A 24285-nucleotide genomic window follows, 5' to 3' on the forward strand; every position below is an offset into this window, starting at 1 on the left:
TCTACCAGGTTTGCTGTTTACCATGGTGGCGAATATTAGAGAGTGGTTCTGTTTTTGAGTGATCAGAAGAGCTAAATAGTGTTATGTTTCAGACCCAACTAGCTCTTACTAGTACATATGTGCAAGCAATTTGATTGTGCAAAAAAAAAAAAAAAAAAAAAAAAAAAGAAATTTGCATAGGTATAGAACCCAGTCAAATATAACTGATTTCTCTCATACAAAAGGTCTGTCTTAATTCTAGACTTGTTCATTATATGCCACTTCATTTCTGAAGTCCATGTTGACTTATTAAATCAAGTTTGCAGTTCATGAAACCAATTCCAGCTATTTTAAAAGGGATATTAGATACTCATTCTAATAAACACCCTTAAAAGAGCAAGTAGCAGGGCTCCGATATCTATAGCGTTACACGTCCCACGTGTTGCTACAGCTGCTTAAATAACGTGCCTGTCATTTCTTTTCATTCTTAACCTTGACAGCTTCTTACACTTATAACTTTAAACTCTTTGTTTCACTTTTTTTTTTTTTTTTTTTTTTTAAGCATTCAATAAAATACAGAACCTAATAAATTTTGCACAATTAATGCTCAAGACAACACAAAACCAGATGCATCTATAAAAGTTTCACTGACCATTAGGTAAAGATTAGTGCTAAATATGGTTTGTGAAACCAGCAGACACTTTTTAGCTAGTATTGCTTTCCCTTGGATAATACCCACTTAATACATTTTCTTCCCCATGCAAGGTATAATTATATTGAATATGGATTAGAGAAACACACTACACACAATATATGCTGTAAATGTAATTTTATTTAAGATTCAGTAAAATGTCTACACTGAGTTCACTGCACAAAGCTATAGCAAAACAATACAAATGAACAAGGGGGTTTTAAATGCTTAAGGTATCTGCTATTCACAAAAAAAAAAAAAAAAAAAAACATTTCATATCAATCATTTGGCTTTAAGAGTATCACCGCTATCGCTTTGTAAAGCATTTGAAGTTTGCACAAGTTTGTCTTGGATACAGAGGCACCTACCACCTGAGCATCAACAGTCTGTCAAATCTGTGGTCTTGCCCACCATGACTAAAACTAACTTACACACAGTACAGTGCAACAAAACTAAAAATCTCAATACCTGCCTGAAACCTGATTTACTCCCCCAGATTAGAAGATCAAGTTTGAACGCAACCTAGTGTCAATAGAAAAATCAGTGAAGTCGATGAATCAGTAATCTATTGACTGAATTAATTGCAAAAGTACCTCAGTGCTCATGGTAATATAATCAAGTGCACAACAACTTTTTTTTTTTTTTTTTTTTTTTTTTTAAAAAACAAGTGAAAACAAAATATGAAACTTACTGGTGAATAACATTTAACATTACTGTTATGTTTTTCTTTTTCAATGTACCTATTTAACAAAGCACATGTTAATTTGGGTAATTGTTTTGCAATAACATGCATGTACATATATGTGTTAGCACTACAATTGAATCAGAAGCCTTACTTTTCTGTCTGCAGGCCAAGTCCTTGCCTCAAAAGAAGATCTAATTCTGAGAAACAACTATACAGCTGAATTTGAAAGTTGGGTTTAAATGCATTTATTTTGTTAATATTAAATTTTATCACAGTACATTGAACAGCCTTGTGCTTTTGTAGTGTAACCCTGTTGTAAACAATTCTGACATACAACATGAAGCTCAATTAATGACAACAGTACAAATTCACTAACATACAACACACCTTGATTTTTAACAGGTATTCACCATTTTCAAGTTTTTAAATATTTATGTTTTGTTTAACTTTGTAGAAATATTAGTCTTTGTATCTTTAAAATAAAAGAAAAAGACAACAAAAATATTCACTATAGTTGAAATGCATTGTAGAAGGCAACCAAATATAAGTTTGTCCTGTAATTTTAGGGCTAATATGCTGTGGATCTGTTTTTTCTTCTTTTTTTGTCTAAACGTGTAAACTAAACTTCAAACCACAAAATCAGCACAGACCTAAACAACTAACATTAACACATCAAATATTAAGATATTTAAATGCAGGAGACAGACTTTCAGCCATCATTAATAAGGAGTTACACCCAATAAAAGAAGCTGGCTGATGCCGCCACCACCGCCGCTACTACTGCTGCTGCTGCTGCTGCTGCGGTAGTGGTCTGCAATGTTTCTTTTTGTAGGACGGCCACCTACAAACTGGGCAGCAGTGTTGGCCGCCTGCAAGCCAGACCACAATGCACTGCTGGTGGAACACGTGACCACATGGAAGGCCCATTAATATGCAACCACTTCCAAAATTTTCTAGACACACCACGCATTCCGTGCATTGCAACATGTCCCTGGGCCATGAGGACCAGTCAGGTTCAATGTTCTCTTTAGTGCTACAAGTCCCCTGGCCCTTGCATTTTCTACCATTGGGCCTGCCTTCAAAGTTTTTAGTAACGCAAGTACATTCACAAAGACTTCCTCCAAGACATTCCTCTTTTGATAGACTCTGGGTGGCTCTCATCTCATCATCCGACAGTTCAGTTTTAGTCTTGGCTTCGTTCTCGGACTCACAACCACTTTCCTGCCAGTTTTCTGCAGCAGCTTCTTCGGATTGGGCAAAGACAGGTTTAAAATGCCAAGTGGGCAGATTCCTGATGTAGTCAGTGGGGATTAATGGGTGAAGCCACAGATCTGGGAATGCCAGTCTCTCCAGAAGCAAGTTGGGGTCATCATCCCAGTCCGACTCAATGGGAACGTTTTGAAAGGAAACAATGGGGTGAAACAGGTAGCTTGTGTACCAGTCCCAAAGGCTGGACAGCCATTCAAGATTATTGGCATTGATTTCGTCGTCATTATTGTTGCGCCTCCTCTTCTTCTCAAAGTAATCGATCAGTAATCCATGACCAAGGTAAGTGCTAAGAAAAAGAGCCGGATGGGAGGAATAAAATGACCAATCAGCTCTTACCCAAGAGGCTATGGTTGTTGTGTCGGCATACCTTAAAAACTTGAGGCTGTATTCATAAAAACTGTCTAGGTATGGCAACTGTAGAAAGCCAAGTATAGGGAGCCAGGAAATTATTAATAAGGAGTTGTATGTCCCAAGTGTACTTATAAGGACCACAAAGCGCTTTATAGTGGCACCTTGTGTTATAAATAAATCCATCCAGGCCATTAGGTTGACCATAACCAGGCTTAATACAAATAAATCATTCACTTCTGGCTGTATTGAACGTAGGAAAGCGTCCATAGCATTGAGAGATATAAACTCCCCTGTACTGTTCCCATATCTATAGCTCCCTTCAGGTGTTTTAAGTAGGTATGAAGGTATCTGTTGTACACTGATCTCTTTCAAGCAGTCTTGACTCTTCCAATTTCGTACATCCACAAAAATGAATTCTATCCTCCCAGTAAATTTCACACTGAGAGCAGAGAAAAATGCAGGAGGTTGGTCTAGTTTGGCAAACAGGTACATTTTTACCTGATACTGGTCACTCTTGTTCCACTCGTCCATTAACTGATTGGTGTAGTGGATGGTTTTTATCCGGGAAGCAATGTGAGCAGTCATCCACTTGAAGATGTGTTCTGTTTCGATCCTGTTGCCATTGTACTCTTTCAACATCACCTTCCCTTTGGAAGTGTTGGTCTGGGGGACAGACATGATGAGTGTGGACTTCAGCCAGCCTCTTTTCCTACAATATCTGTTAAAACACAATTTAAAAGCATTATCCCAGCTCAAACATTAACCAGTTGAACCATGCAACACGCAAAGTATTTGCCACCTTAAGGTTTGGTGCAAATGCATTATTACAGGGTTAATTTTTTTATTTTATTTATACTAAACAAGGGTCTCCAACCCTGGTCCTGGAAAGCTACTGGGTCTTCTGGTTTTCGTTTGAAGCGAGCTTCAATTATTGGCTTAAATCCAGTCAAGATTAACATGTGTTCCAGATCTTTAGCCACTGTAAAGACACCTAGAAAACCTGCAGAATAGGGTCTCTCCAGGACCAAGGTTGGAGATCCCTGCACTAGGCAGTGTCTCCTACCCTGTCCTAAATCAATCTACACTTAATTTCCAACTGTGACCTCTAGTCCTGCTTTCTGTGCTGCATTTGATTAGGGTTAACTTTCTCAACTCCTTTTAAGAATTCAATCAAGATCTGTGTTGGGCTCCATGGCCACACTGTTCTTTTGGTAATGTGGTAACCTGGTGTCAGTCACAATTGTAATTGTGCAATTCGTAATTAATTGCAATTACAATGTAATTGTAGTGGAACATCAGTACACCTGATTAACTGTATTTATACCATATAATTAATGAACTACAGTTCAATTACACATTTGTTTGTCATCAGATCATTATTCTTGTATTTAACCACTTTTAGTGACCCCACTTGTTTGGGGGGGGGGAGGGAGTTATGTAGTATGTTTGTGTATTTGTACCTGTGATTATTGCCTAGTTACTTAGATTAAATCAAGTGAATATGTTAATGTGTAGTTGCTTATGTTATTATTTTGTATAATTGCAATTATAATTGTAATTACTGCAGTATAATTGTAATTGAACAAAATAGCATTGCAATTGTAATTTCAGCAAACAATTCTGCTACAATTGTGGTGACCAAAATTGATCAAAGTGTGGTCTCACGACATCATAACCATCTACTGATTTGTACTGTATACCTTTGATTAAAATGACTATCCCCACACTGACTGGTTGCTAACATTGATGACTACAACAACCACAACAAGGTCATTCTCTTGCTGGGTTTGTTCTAGTTCTATACCACCCACTTGGTATTTGGATCCTACATTTGGTGATCAGCATATACTTTTACTGTACATTTATTGAAGATTAATATAATTTTCCACATTTCTGCCCAGATACACTGACACACACACTGATGACCATGCACCCCACACACACCACAGTGATCACCATGGCATAAACCATTTTGTTATAAAAAGCCTTTTTTATGTTTTATGAAAAATCTATTTGTAACAATAACAAAGAAATCAAATGAAAACCTGAAAAACAGTTCTGCAAAAATAATCAGGCAAGTATTATCTTGTAGTGAAATGGAAAATGGCTGAGGACAGCTTTTAGGAAATAGCTGTCAGGAAACCGACAGTGTGCATTCACAAGTTTTGAGGATCTCTCACCTGGAGTCATTCGAGCAGTGGAAGATGCCAGTGCGGATACCGAATTGGGAAACTTTCCTCACCATTTTGTCCCAGTTGACTTTACTCAAAAGAGGATGTCTGTCTTTAGCTATGACCTAGAAGAGAATAACATTTTAGTTAACTATCTATTGCAGGACAACCTCTTTTTCCCACTGACACATTTGAAATGCTGTTCAAAGGGTTAGGCCTTGGTACAATGCAGGTACAGTAACTACTAAAAACCTTACTAACTTTTACTAACATTAGTTGGGATCAACTTCTAGGGGGAATCCCATATACAGTAACTCAGTCTGTGGTGAAGGCATCTTATACTGAAGAATAGGGGCTATAAACATATTCATGTTTGTACAAAGGTTAAACGTGTTGGCTATCCTGTAAAGCATACTGTAAATTAGTTCTAATGGAATCACTTTCACAATGCTAATAAACCGATACTTGCACGAATATTTTCTTAAATCTAAAATAAACTACTTCCCCCCCTTGGGCAAGTATATGTATGTATATATTCATTGGAAAGTTGCATGCGCTTACTGCTTGATTAAATATAGTATGAACAGAATAAAATTCTATGTAGAGAATCTACGAAGTTTGCAAGGGCACAACATCTAATGCTGGTGTGAACCAGAATTGTTTTGCCACCTTAAGTGATAGAGATTTAAAGCAAACAGAATTACGTAACCACAGTAATGTGGACTATTGGGTGAAACAATGACGCGGTTATGAAAGAAGTAAACATTAAGTTAGGTATAAAACAGGCTTATTTACAGCTCTTCGTTGGAGCAGGAAGACTAAATAAGGACTGCAGTCTGTCTCTCCAGAATATAAGTAAATATTGCCTTATTCTGTATTTGGCATGCTGTTCGTAAAGTTTATTAAACTTAAATCTTGTTGTATTTCAGGCGATACATAGTCAATCCACAAAATTCAGTTCTGAATTGGCTTGCCCAGCTTATTACTGCAGTGTTTTAATAGACTGATGGCAATCTTATAAACAAAAATCAATATATTTACTGTATTAAGAATCTAGTACATCCTTATTTTGCCATAATTGTCTTAGATGGGGGGGGGTGTGGGGTGGTGGTGTTATAACCCAACAGTCAGGTTCAATTGCACATCTTATGTTTTAGTCATCTTTTTATATGAGGCTAATTGTTAGGTCTGCTAGTATATGAAATAACTTTTACTCTCTTTCAGCCCAGGTTATCAACCACATTCTTAATAGCTCCTCAGATACAGTAGTGTGGGTGAAAGTTTGAAAGCATTAACCACAAGATTACTAAAGTACAAAACTAAACTGATGGGATTAATCAGAACAGCTGGAGTCCCTGTGTCATGTGCTAAAAAAAAAAACAAAAAAAAACTGTCAAATGAACCTTTAATTCAACAGTTTAAAAAGTTTTAAACTGGAAAATAATATAACAGCTTCTTCCTGTAATCAGGTTGTTTCTTGCTTCTTTTAGTACATTGCCACAGTTTTAATCTTATGGAAAATGTATTTTAGCCACTGCTCTTGCTTCAAAGCAAGCCTTTTAAAAGCCTTACATGCTTTGTACTGTAAGTTAACTGTTTACCTGGATCAACCAGATGCCATCCTTGGTGTCTTCCACAAGCTCGTAGAAGTGCATCTCACCGCTGAAGGAGGTGCTGGAAACTGTCTCTGAAGCCTCTTTCTCATTTTTGAGGGCGGAGTAAAGTTCCCCCTCCATGAGATCACCTGCAATATAAATACATCATAGTATGTGACAGTAGTGCACACATCCCTGCAAAGATATATCAAACATTAAAGGAGCTGATCTTAATACAAATTTCCCTGTACACTGACATCTTATAAGAAATTCCCCTATAAAGTTCAGTGAAAGGCTGTAACAGACACAGACTGAACACAAGCTGCTGTATGAAACTCCTCCCCCCAGACACTCCCTCAAGAAATGTGTTTATTTTAGGTTGAACAACATACAATACAACTTAAGAATATGTATGTGTATGTGTAGCAGGATAGCTAAACAAAACCCCCAGTGAGAGAACCCTGCACCTTTTAAGCAGCTGTGCTGGGGCTTGGTTGCTTGTTAATTACTCAATCAAGTCGGGGCACAGTCTGCACGTGAACTACTTTACACCCGTGTCCAAATACATGCATTTTAAATACTAATAATCCCACACCCCGTGCGTCAATACTACATACATAGACACAATAACACACCACATAAAACAAAGTTGAATGTAGTCCAGCCAAAGATACACTTTCAAACATAATGCATTGAAATCATACTGTACAAAGAAAGCAGCTTTCACCGTACAAAACAACAAAACAAACAAACAAACAAAAACAGGTGAAGTGTTCTTTGTAGTTGCATACATTGTGTTATGGAAGATGCCGCTTCTACATTAGCCTCCTTGGTTGTTTTGACCGCCAGTATGGCCGAGCTGTGCTGTGGGTACGTCACATGAAAAACCTCAATACTAGACTTTAGTTTAACAGCTTTAATGAATGCGCTCGTCGTTTCCAGGTGTCACTTTCTTGGTTACATGTACCTGGTTTTATATATATATATATATATATATATATATATATATATATATATATATATATATATATATATATATAGACACACACACACGAAACGGATGCTTACCCGACTTCTCAACTAGTTCCCGGACATCCTTCTTTTCTGGGAGCCCAGAGTATCCCAACCCTCTGCATTCCAGGATAGTCTTCAGCTTTTTGAAGCTCAGAGTCACAGGGTCCACTAGCTGAGTAGCGAAAATACCCGACTCATACCAGACCCTAGCTTCGAAAAACCGTGCCAGAACGAACAAGATCAAAAAATAAAGCAGCAAGAAAAACAGCTTTAGCCACATTTTTTTTTTTCCTTGCTTGCTTGTGTGAGATCTATTCCTGCTTTTCCCACTGTTGTTATTTCCTGGTAGTACAGCAGTTCACATACAACCTTCGTCTAATTAGTCTTTGTCTGTTTTGTTTTAGTAGGTTTTTACTGTCTGTTCTTTTTATCTTATTTCAACCCTTTAAAACGCAGGGCCAATTTCCTTCAGAAACAAAACTGCAAGGCCCTGACCCAAGTATACTGCCTCTGAATGTCCACCATTTTCAGAAGTTTCTTGCTACAAAAAAATAATACATAAAACCTTTTGTTCTACATTTCCTCTTGACCGTCGCGGTTTTCTCTGACAGCTGTAACTTCTTGCGTTTCGTTAGGCGCTGTATTTCAGTGTTTTGCTATCCCAGCATTTTAAATCGAAAGATTATTGCCGTTGTCACTGCAGTTGCTGATGTTGGAGCTCTTCCTCTGCTCCCAGTCGTAGATCAGCTGGCATACATAACAGCGTGACGTCACCGAGCAGGAAAGACCGACAACAATTATTCAGCTCACAGAAAAAAAGAAAAAAACTGCACCTGAGATAACCCTCAGCTTTTCCAAAAAACACTTAGGCTATAGTGCGAATGTGAAACAAACAGCTGTTGTGTGCGTGCTATATTTATCTCGAAATTATATTCGTTAATATACAAAACCACAATGTTATTTGGGGTCACGGTGTTTGTGTCACCGAAAGGAATACATTAGAAAGAAAAAAAAAAAAACATTCATTTAAAATCCCTTCGAAATCATTGTTGACTTTTTTCATATATAGTTAACGTTATATGCATTAATTGTGATGTTTTATTTTGCTATATACAATTTAACGTATGGGGTTAATGTTGCCATGTCAGGTGATGACATTTTGTACCGGGGTCCAAACCTTTAATTTTGTTACGTACTGGATTTTCTCATTTAAACCCCACAATAACAGTAAGGCGAGGAAAACTGGGGTTTACCCGGGATTACAGACAAAACACTATATACCGCCATATAATAATATAACAGAGGATAACCTTTATACTGAGTTTGTTGCCAACCATTTGAGTGTTGGAGTTTGCCCTGAATTGACTTGGCATGTACGGTAAATCTACTTGCACAAAAGGCTCTCTAGCCTGACAAATTAATTCTGGCATTTTCGGAACATACACAATTGCTTGTTATAGTTTTTCCCTTGTAATAAAACGACAGGAATGCCTCGATGTGTTTCAGAAATACTTCTAAGTGTAGCACTGTACACAACATTTCTTCTCATACGGAAAGTCTGCTGCTGTGTTAAACTTGATTCTGGTGTGCACATGTGATCCACTGGTGCATGCTGATTCACGTATTTAGCTTTTTCTGGATTTAGATCATTTGTGTTGTTAATATTTAATCAGAATGATATTAATACATTTGCAATTATATTTATGTTTAATATTGATAAGGGTAGGACATTATTATTAAATGTGTGGATATAGTGCTTCTGAAAGGTAAAGGGCAGCGTCACTGGTTTCAATTAGGCATCCTGCCAACACTGTGATCAGAACAAATACTCTGCAATTCATTTCTGGGTACAACCGTTGTGGTTTATCTTGTGATTTTGAGACTTTTACTAAAGAGGTTCTTGACATTGAAAAAACAATGTTGCCAAGCATTTCTGTTGACGAGCATTTTTTTAATGTATAGGTTGAGGGATAGTGAAATGTATTATCATTAACATTCTAATAGCATTTCAGTACAGAATAAACCCCAAACAAACTAACCACAGGAGGATTGCACAATCAGGCACTTTGTCAGCCGTCAATTACAATTTAGACATTTAGACATTTCTTCAAACAACATGAGTAGTAACAAGTCAGTGTGAAGCCTGTATTGTCAGGATACCAGGACATAAAAAACAGAATATTCTTTCGTTTCCTTAAGTGAGTGGGGTGTTAAGTAGAAAAAAACAAAAACAAAAAACAAAAGCTGCTTTGTAAGCACAGATAATAAAAGAAATGAAAACTGACACTTGGATAAATTCTGTGCAGATGAAAAAATTGTCTAACAATAAACATAGACATCATACTATATAACAAGTGTATTTTTACGAAAGGCGTTACTATTTGTTTTCTTTCGAAGATGTGCTTTTACCAACCGTGAATAAACAATATAGGAAATGAAAAAGCATTGATCTTGTTGGAGAATATTAATGTCCTTCATGCTGTATATACCAGTCATAGCTTTCAAAGCACTTCATACCTGTATCAAAGTCAATTTAATATGCTTTCTTTATCATCATGACTTAAAAGTGCTAGGCATTGTTATTCCAATAATTAGTTGTTATTAAGTCAATTATAGAGCAAGAGATCTTAAAATTATGAGAACCCACCTACTCTACATTTAAACAAAGAGTGAGCGGGTCTGGCAGAATTGAAACGTTACATTGTTGCATTACTTGAATGAAATGATGTAGAGTGATCTGCATATTTAGCTCACACTTGTAGAAAATCCAAAGCCAGGTTATGGCAGATTTAGAGAACAATGATAATAACTCATTATTGGAGAAGCAGTATCCCAAGCCATAAAATAATAAGCGAAATGTAAAAGTTTGAGTCAATTTAAATTTGAGAATAATATGTTTCAATTTCCATGAAAGGCAATCGGCAAATGAATATACATCCCATGTAATTTTTGTAATTTATTTTTTATCTGGTAATCTGAAAAGTATCTTTAAAACTGTGAGGAAAATGTGTTGTTGAAAGTAATAGACGATCAACCCATTTCAGGCTTTGCTTTTACCTTGTTTAGTGCGGGTTTTTAGTCACTTCTTAGCCTAAAATTGATATATCCTACAGGCTGCAAGCTTAGGTGTAACAAATTAAGCTCATAGTAAAACTTGAACTCATGGCTTAGACATGCTTGTATTAAAGTTGTTGAGACGTGCTATCAATCAAGGGAGACATGTGATGCAAGTGAAAGGTGTCACCACAAACAACTGGAAGAACCTGTGTAAATGGATAACTAAACTGATTGCATCAGTGGAAAAGAAGCAAGTGGACACATTGATCAATTGGGCCATAAGCTAAAGAAACTGTTCAGACAGTCTAATAAATGTAGGGCCCTTGAAGCACTACCCACTCTGTATGCGGTCATAATGACTGTACATTTAACTTGATTTTATTTCGTTACAGGGTATTCCTAACAACTGATTCATCTCATTGGCTTATGGCATGTATGTAGTAATATTAATTCATTCAGCAGTTTTACTTAAAGGATTGACAAGGCTTTTATTGGGGAAATACATAATTTACTGTACTTTTTGACAAGGTCTATTTCCATGGTCTGACCAAGGACCTCACTGGTAGACCATTTGAGTGAGTCTTGACTATGGCTCCTTTGCTATAGATGGCATATACATTATTATTATTATTATTATTTTTATTTTTTACATCATTTACATTTTTATAACGATCACTATCTACCTAACCAGCATCAGAGTTTGCTTCCTGAACTTTATATTGTAACGTTTGAAATTTACATTTTAACATTGTGTTTTACTATTTTTTTTTATTTTTTTTTTTAACTTTGGTCTCAGTAGTGCCATAGGAATTCTCCCTAGCTGGAGGGAGACGGTACACAACTTCCTTAGCTGCAGTTATGCTAAAATATACGTGACTTCACCTACACTTACACCGCAAAACAGACCCAACCATCAATATTCTTTCAAAGCCAGGAAACCTGAGGGACATCTCTAATATCTTCTACTTTATGCTAAGGCACATTTCTAACATCATCTGCTTTATTTATGCCCACTGTTACCGTAACTACAGGAGACAGTACATCTTGCAGCTTGAAATTATATTTTACCAGCTGTTAAAAATAGATTGAAACTTATATGAAACGTTTTTAATAATAAAACATGTAAATATAATAACTTTATTCAAATATCCCAAAACAAGATTTAACATTACATATTTTATTAGTATAATAAGTTTTCTATGCATGCAGCAAACTTGTCCAGCTTTTGTTTACCGCTGATTACTGTACACTGCAATTAAAGTGCTACTACGATTCGCTATTACGATTCGCGTAAATGGTACGTCTCCACTGGCTACATAACTTGAATTCGGGGATTAGTCTGGCTAGTCATCAGACCAGATACATTACATTAGCACAGGCAAGTGCTTTAGCAAATATGTGCTTATTCTACACATTCCACAAGGATATTATCCATACCAAAATAAAACAACGACGTGAAAGCTTTAATTAAACAAGAAATAAAATAACGTGTATACACTTGAAAGGGTCACAACTTTGACAGGTCAAGAGGAAGTTCCGCTGCGCTCCCCAACAGCATTTGAGAGCTTGTCTCACAATATGTGGGAGGGGAACTTAATTGTACAAAACATGCTGAAATACACCTCAAACCGGACATTTTTTAAATATTAACTTTTTAAATTAGTATTTTTTTATTTTATTATATAGGTTGAGGTTTCTATAAATTGAGAAATCGGCTACAGTTTGTGTGATTCTCTATGTGCTTTTACAGAGCGCCCCCCCCACTGTCGTCTTTTGGTTTAGCCCTTCTAAAACGGGTCAACATTTTGGTAAAAAAACAAAAACATTGATACAGGAAAGTTGCTGTTCGGTGTAGTTGAGCTTCACATCGTATTTCTGTTTTTCTTTTCTTTTTTCTCTCCATCTTCTCAGTGTAATACACAGAAGCTATGGATCAGTGTGTCAATGTGGAGAGAGAGTTGGAGAAAGTGCTCCAGAAATTCGCCAGCTATGGCCAGCACTGCGATAGAACTCTGGAGGAACTGATCGAATATACCAGCGGCTTGAAACAGGAAATATCGCAGACTGGAGGTGAGTTTAAGTGCAGTTGGTTTTGAATTCTTAATTCTCTCATCATAGAAAAACGATAGTATGGTCATCTGCGCTTAATACGTACCTTAAGCAGGGGTATTATGTAAGGCCTAAATAATGTTTTCGTTACAATAATAATAACTAATATTGACAAACGTGTATTAATCTCCCTTTTTTCATGATCGGCAATTGTATCGGAAACGTAGTTGAATGCTAATGTCGTGTAATTGTTCTTTTAACAACAGACTTGTCACTTTAACTAAGTGGTAATGATCTGGTTTGAAAATTGTGTTTTGTTTTCCAGACCCCATGTATCGTGACATTTTAGTCTGATAGTTACTCCTCAGTTACTAAAATCCTCAGGTGTCTGTACTAGGCAGGAGCTGCACAGCAACGATATAGTATGAGGAGGCAAGATGCATTTGCGTCATTGAGTCGACGTGAAAATGTACTCAACAAAACAATGTGGGCATTGTAAAATGTCGTTATTTATTTATTTATTTATTTATTTATTTATTTATTTATGTATTTCTTAGCAGACGCCCTTATCCAGGACGATTTACACTTGTTTCAAAATATCACGGTACAAAGTATCGCATTATAAAATATCACATTACAAGTTATGACAGTATAAAATATCACATTACAGAATATCATAATACAAATGTGAGTAGTTGTGAAAGTACAGTAAGATCAAATTCAGGTAAGAGGGCAATAATGAATACAGTATATAAGTAAGAGCGAGTTAGACTAAGAGCCGTTGAAAGCAGTTAGGATAAGTAGAATCTATAAGTTGTCTGCCTCATCTCGTAGGAATGATGTTATGAAAACGTATTGTTGAACCCTCACAGAAGTGCTTTACTTTCATGTACTAGTAAGTTGAGATCATCACATGACTGTATCCAGTTAAACCTCCGATAGCTATTCTTTATCATGGCCATGGCAGCGCCATAATTTTGTTCTAATTCTGGCCTTTGTGTTAAAGTAATGTTATTTCGCTTTATATTTTGCATATTGAAATCTACATAGATGATATATATATATATATATATATATATTATATATTATATATATATTATATATATATATATATATATACACACACACACACACACACACACACACACACACACACACACACACATACATACACTAACAGTTTCAGTCCATCATACTCTTGGAACTGAACAGTCCTGGTATCTTCTCGTTTTCCCCCATAGATCGGGATATTGAATTATCAGGAACTCTTTCTCTTGTCCTGTCGCAATGCTGTAAGAGGATAAAAGACACAGTACAGAAACTAGCGTCAGACCATAAAGACATTCACAGCAGCGTCTCTCGAGTAGGAAAAGCCATTGACAAGGTATGCTGGTTTTTACTTGTATCTTATTCAAATCTTTGTAAAAGGGATTGGTAATGAATACATCGATTGATATTTGTTTTCAGAGCTGTAGCAGGATTTTTTTTTAAGCAGCTGTCATGCTTCCTCTCCTTAAAACAAGTAGGACTAATGTTACTTTTGTTAAGAAGTAAAACATGAGGGTATCAATCAAGGTGTCTTTTTTCTCTGTAGCTGGCTTGAAAAGGACATTTGTGTAGATGTTTTAAGTATGCTTTCCTATTTCAGTAAACCCTCCATTTACAGCTTCTTTCTGTAGCACTGTACTTGAAACGTGGCTGTATCTCATAGCCTTAATGTTGGCTCAGCAGAAAAAATAAAGTGAGGTTTGTTGAAGATGTTATGAATAACACAGTTTATATTTTTTTGTAGAAGTGTCTGTAAAGCTGTGAGAACACAAAGCCACTTTTGGCTAAGATTTCAGGCCACTCCATGGCAAGCCAGGGGATACATGGGGTTTGATACAGCAAAGTTGCCTCAAACTAGGTCTCCTGGAACCAGGTTTCAAGCCACTGTTCCTGAAAATAGTGGTTTCATGTTCTCTCATCTGTAGAACAGAACAAAAAAAAAAAAAAAAAAAAAAAAGATTGTCCATGGAGGGTATCTCTGAATCTCAGCTCAAGTAATGCAGCCTCTCTCTTATAATAAATGTTACAGTTGCTAGTGTAATACGATAGGAATGGGTTACATTTTATGATGGTCAGTTATCAGATGACATAAAATATGTATTTTTTAAGCCAATGATGGGCTGAGAAAGGTTTTATGGACACTGTTTTGTCACAAATTTGCTGAAAAAGTGGGTGCTGTCATTTCAAAAAAAGAACTGTAAGAGCTTCTGTACTTGATTAGGATGATGTAGTTACTTGAATTCTAAGGACACACACTAACTGACGCTAGACTGTACTTCTAATCATATGCAATTCTAATCATTTAATAGGCTTCTTGTACAGTATCTGCTCTGTTTATTTTCATTGTGTCTTTGGAGTCAGTAAAACAGCGCTTTAAAAAAAAATCTCTCTCTCATTGTGTCTCTTGTGTCATGCAATTCACAGTGATCTAGCGTCACACTAAATTGGTTATTAGCGGAGGATGTATGTTTTGTCCGACATATTCGGCTGTACGGCATAACGGTGTCAGTATTAACGAGGGACTGCTGCAGAGTGATAAACTGTTACCTCGTGGGAAATTTATCTGTAAGGCAGAAGTCTCCTGGAGTCATTTTTGGTATGTTTTCAGAAGAAGAAACAACAGGTTTATTGCTTAAGGAAAGAGTTTCAAGCTATGAGGAAAGTTTGTGATGTGTACTTATATAAACAGTCACCAGCTATCCTATGGTAATTTTCCCCCCGTTGCACTTTTTAGAATTTTGATTCAGATATCAGCAGCGTTGGCATAGAAGGATGCTGGCAGTCTGAAAGCCAGCGAATTCTCAGTGAGGTTATGGTGGAGCACTTCTTCAGACAAGGTATGCTGGATGTGGCTGAGGAATTGTGTCAGGTAAGCTACACACATGTTCTGATTGTGTTAACACTACAGTTTTAAACATATCTTTGGAATGCTTTTATAAGGATTGGCGTTTGTCACAGATATAAAGAGTACTAGGTGTTTTACACATTCAGTGCGTTTACATGGCCAGTAATATTCCACGAGTATTCGGAATACTGAATAATCTGAATATATATTCCGCCATGTAAACAGCATAGTCAGAATATGAAGAGGAATATTCTACCTTTGCATATTCGTAATATTGGAGGTGGAATATAAAGTCATGTAAACAGCATATTCTGACTGCAGCGTAATCCACAACAGACACATGCAATAACAAATACAGCAGTAAACATGGTGGCACGTGCAAGAACATGCAGCTACTTTTGGTCTGATGAGGAGACATCACTTTTATTAAGGATTTTAATGTCGTAAAACAGCTTGACGGCAAGAAACAGAGATGTGTAGAAGTGTTTAAAAGGAGGCCAAAAAAAATCATGAAGGGGGATTTGAGAGAACTGTGGATCAAGTTTGTCATCATGTAAAGTTTTAAAAGCATAGTACTAGAAAGCAAAAAAAAAACAAACAAAACAAAAAACACAGAAGTGGGGTGAATCTATCAACTTTTCCTTACTTTATGACATACTGGGTAATCACCCTTTGTCTTCACCGACCCAGTGTAGCGTGCGAAAGGGCATCCCGTGAGGTAGTGCACCCCTTCAGCACTGCAGTGTGCCTTTAACATGTGCATGTCATGCGATGTAAGGGGAGATGATGGAAAAAACCTTGAGTTTAACATTTTAAAACTAGAGGAAGAAACAAGGACATATGGTATATTTTCCCACATCGGTACTTTTGCTGTAGGTGTGTTTAGTCACAAAACTTTTTACTCATATTACAGAATTGATGATAAGCGTGTAAAAAAAACTAGATGTTGCATTCAATGTTTTATTAAGTGTAGCGCTATATATAACTAGTAAGTAGCAAATATACAAAACAAGAATGTATTTATTATGTAAGGGGTGCACTATCTCATGGGGTGCAATTTCGCACCGATGTGGTGGACATCGGGTTTGAAGAAGAAAATGACCCTAACCAGTTGAGTGACGAGACTGAAGGAAAAAATTATATCAGTATGTCATCACATTATGATATATTAGCCATCACATACATATTGTTTATTTATTTTTCAGAATTTCTAAAGTGCCACTCACCAGTCGGTATCGGGGTGCTGTATTGATACAGTATACAATTCTCTTACAGTGATACTTTTAATAATGACTCCACTATATTCCTGGCTTTTGAAAGTCTTAAGCCCAATTCACACAGGACTAAAAATCCCCACATAAACAGGTGGCCTTGGAGTTTTTAGTGACATCGTGAAATTTAGACCCATGTGAATCGTCAGTTTCTTTTTATCCCAGATCATTTCACAGGACATCAGGACCTTCTGTAAAATCAGGACCTTCTTTTTACTCCTGTGCGAATCAACCATGTCAATGTTACGTTTTTCGGCTTCGTTTGGCTCCTATCGGTCTCACTTGGCCATTAAAAGGTTTTCTCTGCTTTTTGATGATGTCGGACAGGAAAGGGAAAATTGTAATGTTGTACCTGTTCCGATGCTCAGGGTTAAAAACATTGGAAATACATATCACTCAAGGGAGTAAACAGTTATTCAGTGTGGTCAAGGCGCCAGTAGCCTTTAGACAAGAAGGTACAATCAAATGAAAAGGTGCTCAGCTGATACTCTGTTCTTTTTCCATCTTGCACGAGTTATTTATGTCCGGTTCATTGTTTACCAGTCGTGCACAAAAGCGCCCTCTCTGGCCACAACATCACATTTCATTTAGAATTTACCGACTTTTCTTGATGAAATCCAGCCCATGTCTGGGAGGTTAGTAGACACCCTCTGCTTTTAACCAACTCTGAGGACACCTAATTTTGAATCCAGTGCAAATCATGCTTTAGTCCCCTATTTCCATCCTGTTCATTTTAAACTTGTAACTTGAGTGATTACGCCCAATAGGCAATACAATAGGCAGTGCTTTGTGTTTTTTAAACAGTTTTGTATCCAATTGCTTGACCTCCCTTATATTCCTGCTGATTTAAATGCCCATATAATCTTTAGTGGGGGGCATTGTCAAAGGCTTTTTGAAAATCAGGATAAATTATATCAGAAGTGTCACCATCATCTGCATTGGCTGTAACATCATACAAATAGTCAAGGAAGTTAAGCATGACCTCTCTTCCGAATCCATGCTGGCTATTCTGAAACAAGAGCCCTGTAGCATAGTCACTGTGAGTTGAAAACAAAAATGACCCCTTGCCACTTGCTCTTTAAACAGGAGGGGGTGAATGTAATGGTTCCGGTGCCAAAAAGAAAATTGTGTTTAAGAATGTATTTATTTAGCGGACATGGTCCATACTGAGGTTGCCAAAACAAACTAACCTGGTACAAAAAAATGGAAAGTTTTTAAATATGATTTATTATGCTTGATTTTGTCTTGCCTCCTTTACCATGTAGTGTGTTTTGCCCACTAAATGCCATGCTTCACCAAAAATTGGGTCTTCCTCATCCGGATTCGTTGCACAGAAAAAGTACTCTGTGTAATTCAGACTGAAACTTTATTGCCGAGTGTGGAGATTATGTGTTTTTAGTGTTGCTGTCGACTCTGTAGTGTTCTAAAACTTGAAGAAAAGAAAGGCGTGACAGTCATATCTGCAGCGCAACTCTAAGGAGATCAGTGGTAATGCTGCTGAGGCTTATACAAGGCAATATTTATTTATACAGCCAACGACGAGACACGTTTAGCAAATGGAAACTTTTTGGAAATGCTAATCACAGAGGAGCTTGCTTTGTTTTTAGTACAGCCCGTTTTGTAACCATGTGTTTATCTCTTCATTTTCAGGAAGCTGGGTTGTGCATAGATCCAAGTCAGAAAGAACCCTTTGTAGAATTAAACAGAATACTAGAAGCACTTCGAGTGAGAGACTTAAGACCTGCATTAGAGTAAGCCTTATTGGTTATGTTTAAATTCTACTCATTTTGAAAAAGTCATTCAAATGATTTTAAGCAATAAACAAGACTGAAACTGTCTTTTTTAATTTTTTTTTTAGCTTGATAGGATATGAAACGGAAAATGTTAAGATAACATCAATTGAATAATAACTCTTATTGCACTGCTTCACACTCCTTAAACCTGACCTGTAATTTACTTCTTATAACAATATTATTTAAACTGCAATATAAAGTAATACTCTTGTTCCTTTTAATCACTCAGGTTGGATGGTACATTACATTATGTAGAGTAAAAGGTGATTTAAGTGCACACTCACCATAGAACAATGAATAATGTGAGGTGGTGACACCAACTATTCCCACAGTTCTTAGCCATTTTCCACTTCCATTGGCTACATAGGGACTCAAATGTGCACGTGTATTTTAATTTTCAATTAAGCTCACATGATATCTGGTACTACTTTAGGTTAAAGCACACTCTGTTTCTTGGTTATCTGTTTGCACTTGTGCTCCCTGGCTAATTTCACCTGAGCAGCATCTTCTGGGTCAAAGTATGTTGCTGGCTGATGCCAGTCAATAAGGGAAGTAACTGTTTGGTTATTGACAGGAAAGGAGCCAGTGAGGGGATGGGGACACAGGTGAAATGACTCGGGAAGTACAAGACAGAAGAAACGTGATTTCCAAACTGAGTTTCTTTTACCTATTGTAGTACTAGATTTCATGTCTTTCTTTAAAAACTGCATATTTGAGACCTATATAATGAAAGATGTGCATGGTAGAGAAATCTTATGGCTGCAGTTACTTTAAGCACAAGCAACTGCATAAAATATGACATCAATAGATACTACACTTACTGACTACATGTACAAAGTAGGTGCATGTCAAAAAGAATATATATTCTATGACGTCATATAGCAGTAGTCTGAAGCTTGATCCTTTAGGTATATTGTTACAGGTGGGCAGTGGCCAATCGAGAAATGCTTATGGCCCAGAAGAGCTCCTTAGAATTCAAGCTGCACAGATTGTATTTTATCAGCCTGCTAATGGGGGGTACAGCCAATCAGAAAGAAGCACTGCAGTACGCAAAAAACTTTCAACCTTTTGCGGTAAACCACCAAAAAGGTACGTTGGTTTGTTTTTTAGTTTTTTTCTTCTAATTATAAATGAAAAACACAAAGTAAGTAAAGGGTGCTGTTGGACTGTTTTTTGGTCATGCCAATGCTGTTAAAGGTACACAGACAGCACACACTCGCATCTGATTGCCTTCTGTTTTCCAGATATCCAGGTCCTAATGGGAAGCCTTGTGTACCTGCAGCAGGGGATTGAGAACTCTCCCTACGTTCATCTGCTGGACTCCAATCAGTGGGCCGATATCTGTGACATTTTTACCAGAGATGCCTGTGCTCTCCAAGGCCTTTCTGTTGAATCTCCTCTCAGTGTTAGGTGAGGAGACTTTCAATCCAGTTCACCATTGGCAGGACGTTTTTAGTGTAGGCGTGTTTCCAACAGGCTTGTTTGGATCTGGCCCCCTTTGTGCCAAGGTTGCTTTTAAAAAGAGCTGAGGTCATGTGTGGTGTTTCCTTAGTTTTGTAGCTCATTACCTTAGGACTGAGTATGTGTGGCTGCTTATTGAATGATAAACTTTAGAGGACTGGTTTCACAGCACTAATCTAAGGTAACATTACGTAGTCTAGGTGTAATGCTAACCTGGGTCTGTGTGAGCAGCTGTTTTATCATTGACATTTTCCTAACATTTAATTTCTGACAATTTTAAAAGCCATGTTTTATGTGTTCTATAGAATTGCTTGCTGCTGTTTCTGCTTAGATCCTTATTCACCAAGCTTACTAACTAACATGCTTTCAACCATGGAGGCTGAATGACAAAACTCCTAAAAGCTGAATTTTAGATTGGACCATTACAGGTGTGCAACTGTAGTTTTCTTTTTTTCAGAATATATACTAGCAGCCTACATAGACAGGAGTAAATGTAAAGCATAATTACTGTTAAAAACGAATACATGAAAAATACATTTGGAATTGATTAAGGGATAAAACACTAATTGCTTAGGACAAAACTAATGTTATTGTTAAGGTTATTTTTTGTACAGTCTGCTTCACGTGAAGGTCTGACATGAAGCATTTCAGGCTTGTAGCTTTTACTAACCAGCTTCTGCCCTTTTCTCTTCAGTTTTTCAGCCGGCTGTGTAGCACTGCCAGCTCTTATAAACATTAAAGCAGTCATTGAACAGAGACAGTGCACTGGAGTGTGGAACCAGAAGGACGAATTGCCTGTGAGTATGCACTATATCAACTATATCATCTATATACATTATATCAACTATATCATCTGTATGCACTATATTATCTATATCAACTATGTCATCTATATACATTATATCAACTATGTCATCTATATACATTATATCAACTATGTCATCTATATACATTATATCAACTATATCAACTATATACACTATATCATCTATATATATACTATATACACTACATCATCTACCACTTAAAGGTACTGTATTGTCGGAGGTGCTGGACTCTTGGGTCCAACTGATTTGAAAATTTGTATTCTGCCACAAAATCCAGCATGCTATTCATTTGCCTTGTATATTTTGGATGGTGTATAAAACAGAGAGCATTGTCTTAGCAACGTATAGTTTATGTTAGTTTTCATTTTGTTTGTTACCAAGATTGTGAATTTAGAAAATTTGGCACAATGTATGGTAAAGGTGTCTCAGTGGTTGAATAAGCCAGAGCTGGAGTTTTTTTTCTTCTTTTAGAGCACTGGGGAATTATCAAGAATTGCATCAACTGCTTTATATGTAGTTATTCGGGGATACCCCTAAAAAACACAAGGCATTACATGTTGCATTATATTGACTTGGACACACAGGGGCACTGTTTGGTTAAGTTTAACTTATGGCAAAAGCCTCACTTCATACTTTGGATCGTCCAGTCAAGGCCTTGCCAAAAACAGATATTTTGAAATGAATTGTGTGTTGCTAAATTCAGTGCTTAATATACTGTGGTTATTAGCCTAAGGCAAGGGTGATGTAGTAGAGACACCCATCTGCAAGCACTTCAGATACATGCAGTGCATCACACTTCTTTACATATCCAAATATGATGAACCTTGGTGTGTGCTTTTCTTAAAGAAATAGCTTCACGGTTTTTAAATCTGTCATAGTGTACAATGATACTTACGCATGTGATCTGGGCTTTTGAGGGCTACAGCTTAAAAACTGCTTTCTTGAGTCTTGTTTTGAATGTAGGTCATAGTAATCTGATTTTTTACAATAATGACTCCTGATTGATTGATTTAATGAAGGCTACATAGCCTAAGACAGGTCTGAATGTTTTCAGGAAAACCTGTTAGTCCAGAGATGGTATGGTTAACTGCAAGGATGTTGGTAATTTCCCTGTCAAGTGAGATGTGATGCAAAGTGGATAAGTAAATACTGTGGAGTATCGCCTTCCTATCAAACTCCTGTGTGGTCGAGTGCAAACCAAAATGATCGCTAATCCCAATGTATTGCTTCTGATTTGGAATATCGAATGTATTTGTTTATTGGATGCAGTATTTTTCTGTATCTTTTTTTTTTTTGTTTGTTTAAACAGATTGAAGTTGAACTTGGTAAAAAGTGTTGGTACCACTCAGTGTTTGCCTGCCCTATTCTTCGGCAACAAACAACAGATAACAACCCCCCCATGAAACTGGTGTGTGGCCATATTATCTCCAGAGATGCTTTAAATAAAATGATCAGTGGAAGCAAGTAAGTGTCTGTTGCAAAGAGCTTTTACTAGGGGATAGATGTTTCCTGTTTTTAATTATATATCTCTATATGTGAACACATGCCTCTATACTGACACATCCTGTTAAAATTGTGTTGATTCTTACAACATGATACATGTTATGAATCCATCCATGCATTTAAAGTCTAGATGTAAGGCACTCTCTTAAATATTGTTATGCTTATCCTTTTCCAACAAACACTTCTACTAAAAAAAACACCAATGTTCTTCACATGACTGGCATATTGTCAACTATGAACACAAAGTTTTCCAGCAATTTCATTTTTCAAGCCAGCTATGGGCCTTGTTGACAACCATCCATTCATATTGCCTCTGCATTTGCTTCAAAATAGGGTCCACTGAGTTTAAAAACAAATAATTTAGGGAAAACCACAAAGCCTTGCTATACTCAAGTACAATTGCACTATTAGTTTCAGAAAAAAAGAACATTACCAATACAAAACTAGAAATAACTAAATAACTTAAGAATGCATAACAGCCCAGTGTTTTGTTTTTTAACTTTAATGGGTATGTAACAGGATAATGTCAGAAAGGAGACTCAAAGAGTTGGGAAAGCTGCAGTTCAAACACTTATGCCCACCTTTAATAAACAAAGAACAAAACAGGTATAAACCGGGCACAAGGGCCAAAATAAAGAGTTTAAACACAAAACACAATACGCAGGACTATAGGGTCAAAACTTACACTGGCCAGGCTAGGCAAGATCTTCGCCGGCTTTTCTCCTTACACCACTCCCTAAACAAAGCATTGTCTCTCCTTTTGTACACGTGGCGATGCCCCAATTAGCACATAATTACTTAAGTAGGGAATGACCACATCTTTGATTGTTGGCAGGGACAGATTGAACCCAATCCCTGCTAACCTTGCATTCCCACACTCACTATTTACATTTGGGGCTTTCTCCCTTTCCACAGGGTGCTTTTTTCCTTATAGAAAAAAATACATCTTATTGTACTTGCATAGAAGAGGGCTTTGTGAATTGGCCCCCATAAACTTTAAGGTTGATGTATGATGGTGTTTCCTGATTAATAAAAGCATATAGGGATGTTTCTTTCAGGTTGTCTTATACTGGCTTTATGTGTTCCAGGTTGAAATGCCCTTATTGTCCAATGGAGCAGGTTCCAGGAGATGGGAAGCAAATATACTTCTAAAATGTCCTAAATCTTTGTGTTATTGGCCATTAACTTTGAACGAGCTGCTTCATGAGTATATGCAGAAGTAATTCAGTTTTATGGGAAGGTTTGCCAATATTGAGTAACAGTGTGCAGAAGCCAGAGAAAATATTAGTGGCAATAGGGCTTTAACCTTGATCTGCATACACTGATCAAGTTAATACACCAGCATTCCCTATGAAAGGCAATTATTTATTTGTATTTTAAGCTAAATTAAATTTGTGTTTTGGATTTTACATTATGGAGGTAATGTTACCATCCAAATTAACTTTTTTCTTGCATTATCACTGTATTATCAGATTGATCAATTGTAAGTCATATTTGGAGGTTTAGTGTGGATTGTTTTTTTTTCTTTTCTTTTTTTAAGTGTATATAACAGTATTTAGAAAACTATAATGAATACATAGCAAGTATTGCTGCAGAGTTTGCTTAACTAATTTGTATTTTCTGTTGATAGAGCAAGCTGTGAAATGCTTTCACTTAAGTTTTTTTCCCCTCACTTT

The 24285-nt window shown here is 36.8% G+C and overlaps 2 protein-coding genes across 3 annotated transcripts; one reads left to right on the forward strand and one right to left on the reverse strand.

The window, feature by feature from the left end:
- Positions 1 to 1820: 1820 nt before the first annotated feature.
- On the reverse strand, positions 1821 to 8519 carry LOC121331067 (E3 ubiquitin-protein ligase RNF103-like). Of its 2 annotated transcripts, XM_041278231.1 has the most exons (5): positions 7810 to 8519; positions 6748 to 6890; positions 5156 to 5271; positions 3474 to 3693; positions 2780 to 2910 (listed from the first exon to the last, which is right to left on the reverse strand). In XM_041278231.1, the coding sequence occupies exons 1-5, from the start codon at positions 8033 to 8035 to the stop codon at positions 2872 to 2874; spliced, it is 744 nt and encodes a 247-aa protein (XP_041134165.1). In that variant the 5' UTR covers positions 8036 to 8519; the 3' UTR covers positions 2780 to 2871. The 2 variants fall into 2 exon arrangements, with proteins under 2 accessions (XP_041134157.1, XP_041134165.1); XM_041278223.1 differs by having other exon boundaries at positions 1821 to 3693; positions 7810 to 8515.
- A 4091-nt stretch (positions 8520 to 12610) lies between these two features.
- On the forward strand, positions 12611 to 24266 carry LOC121331082 (E3 ubiquitin-protein ligase RMND5A). Its single transcript, XM_041278243.1, has 9 exons — positions 12611 to 12882; positions 14103 to 14245; positions 15644 to 15778; positions 18676 to 18776; positions 19741 to 19907; positions 20063 to 20228; positions 20974 to 21076; positions 22416 to 22570; positions 23698 to 24266. The coding sequence occupies exons 1-9, from the start codon at positions 12741 to 12743 to the stop codon at positions 23759 to 23761; spliced, it is 1176 nt and encodes a 391-aa protein (XP_041134177.1). The 5' UTR covers positions 12611 to 12740; the 3' UTR covers positions 23762 to 24266.
- Positions 24267 to 24285: the final 19 nt, after the last annotated feature.

The sequence above is a fragment of the Polyodon spathula genome, chromosome 2, assembly GCF_017654505.1.
Source record: "Polyodon spathula isolate WHYD16114869_AA chromosome 2, ASM1765450v1, whole genome shotgun sequence".
In the NCBI taxonomy this organism is placed as follows: domain Eukaryota; kingdom Metazoa; phylum Chordata; class Actinopteri; order Acipenseriformes; family Polyodontidae; genus Polyodon; species Polyodon spathula.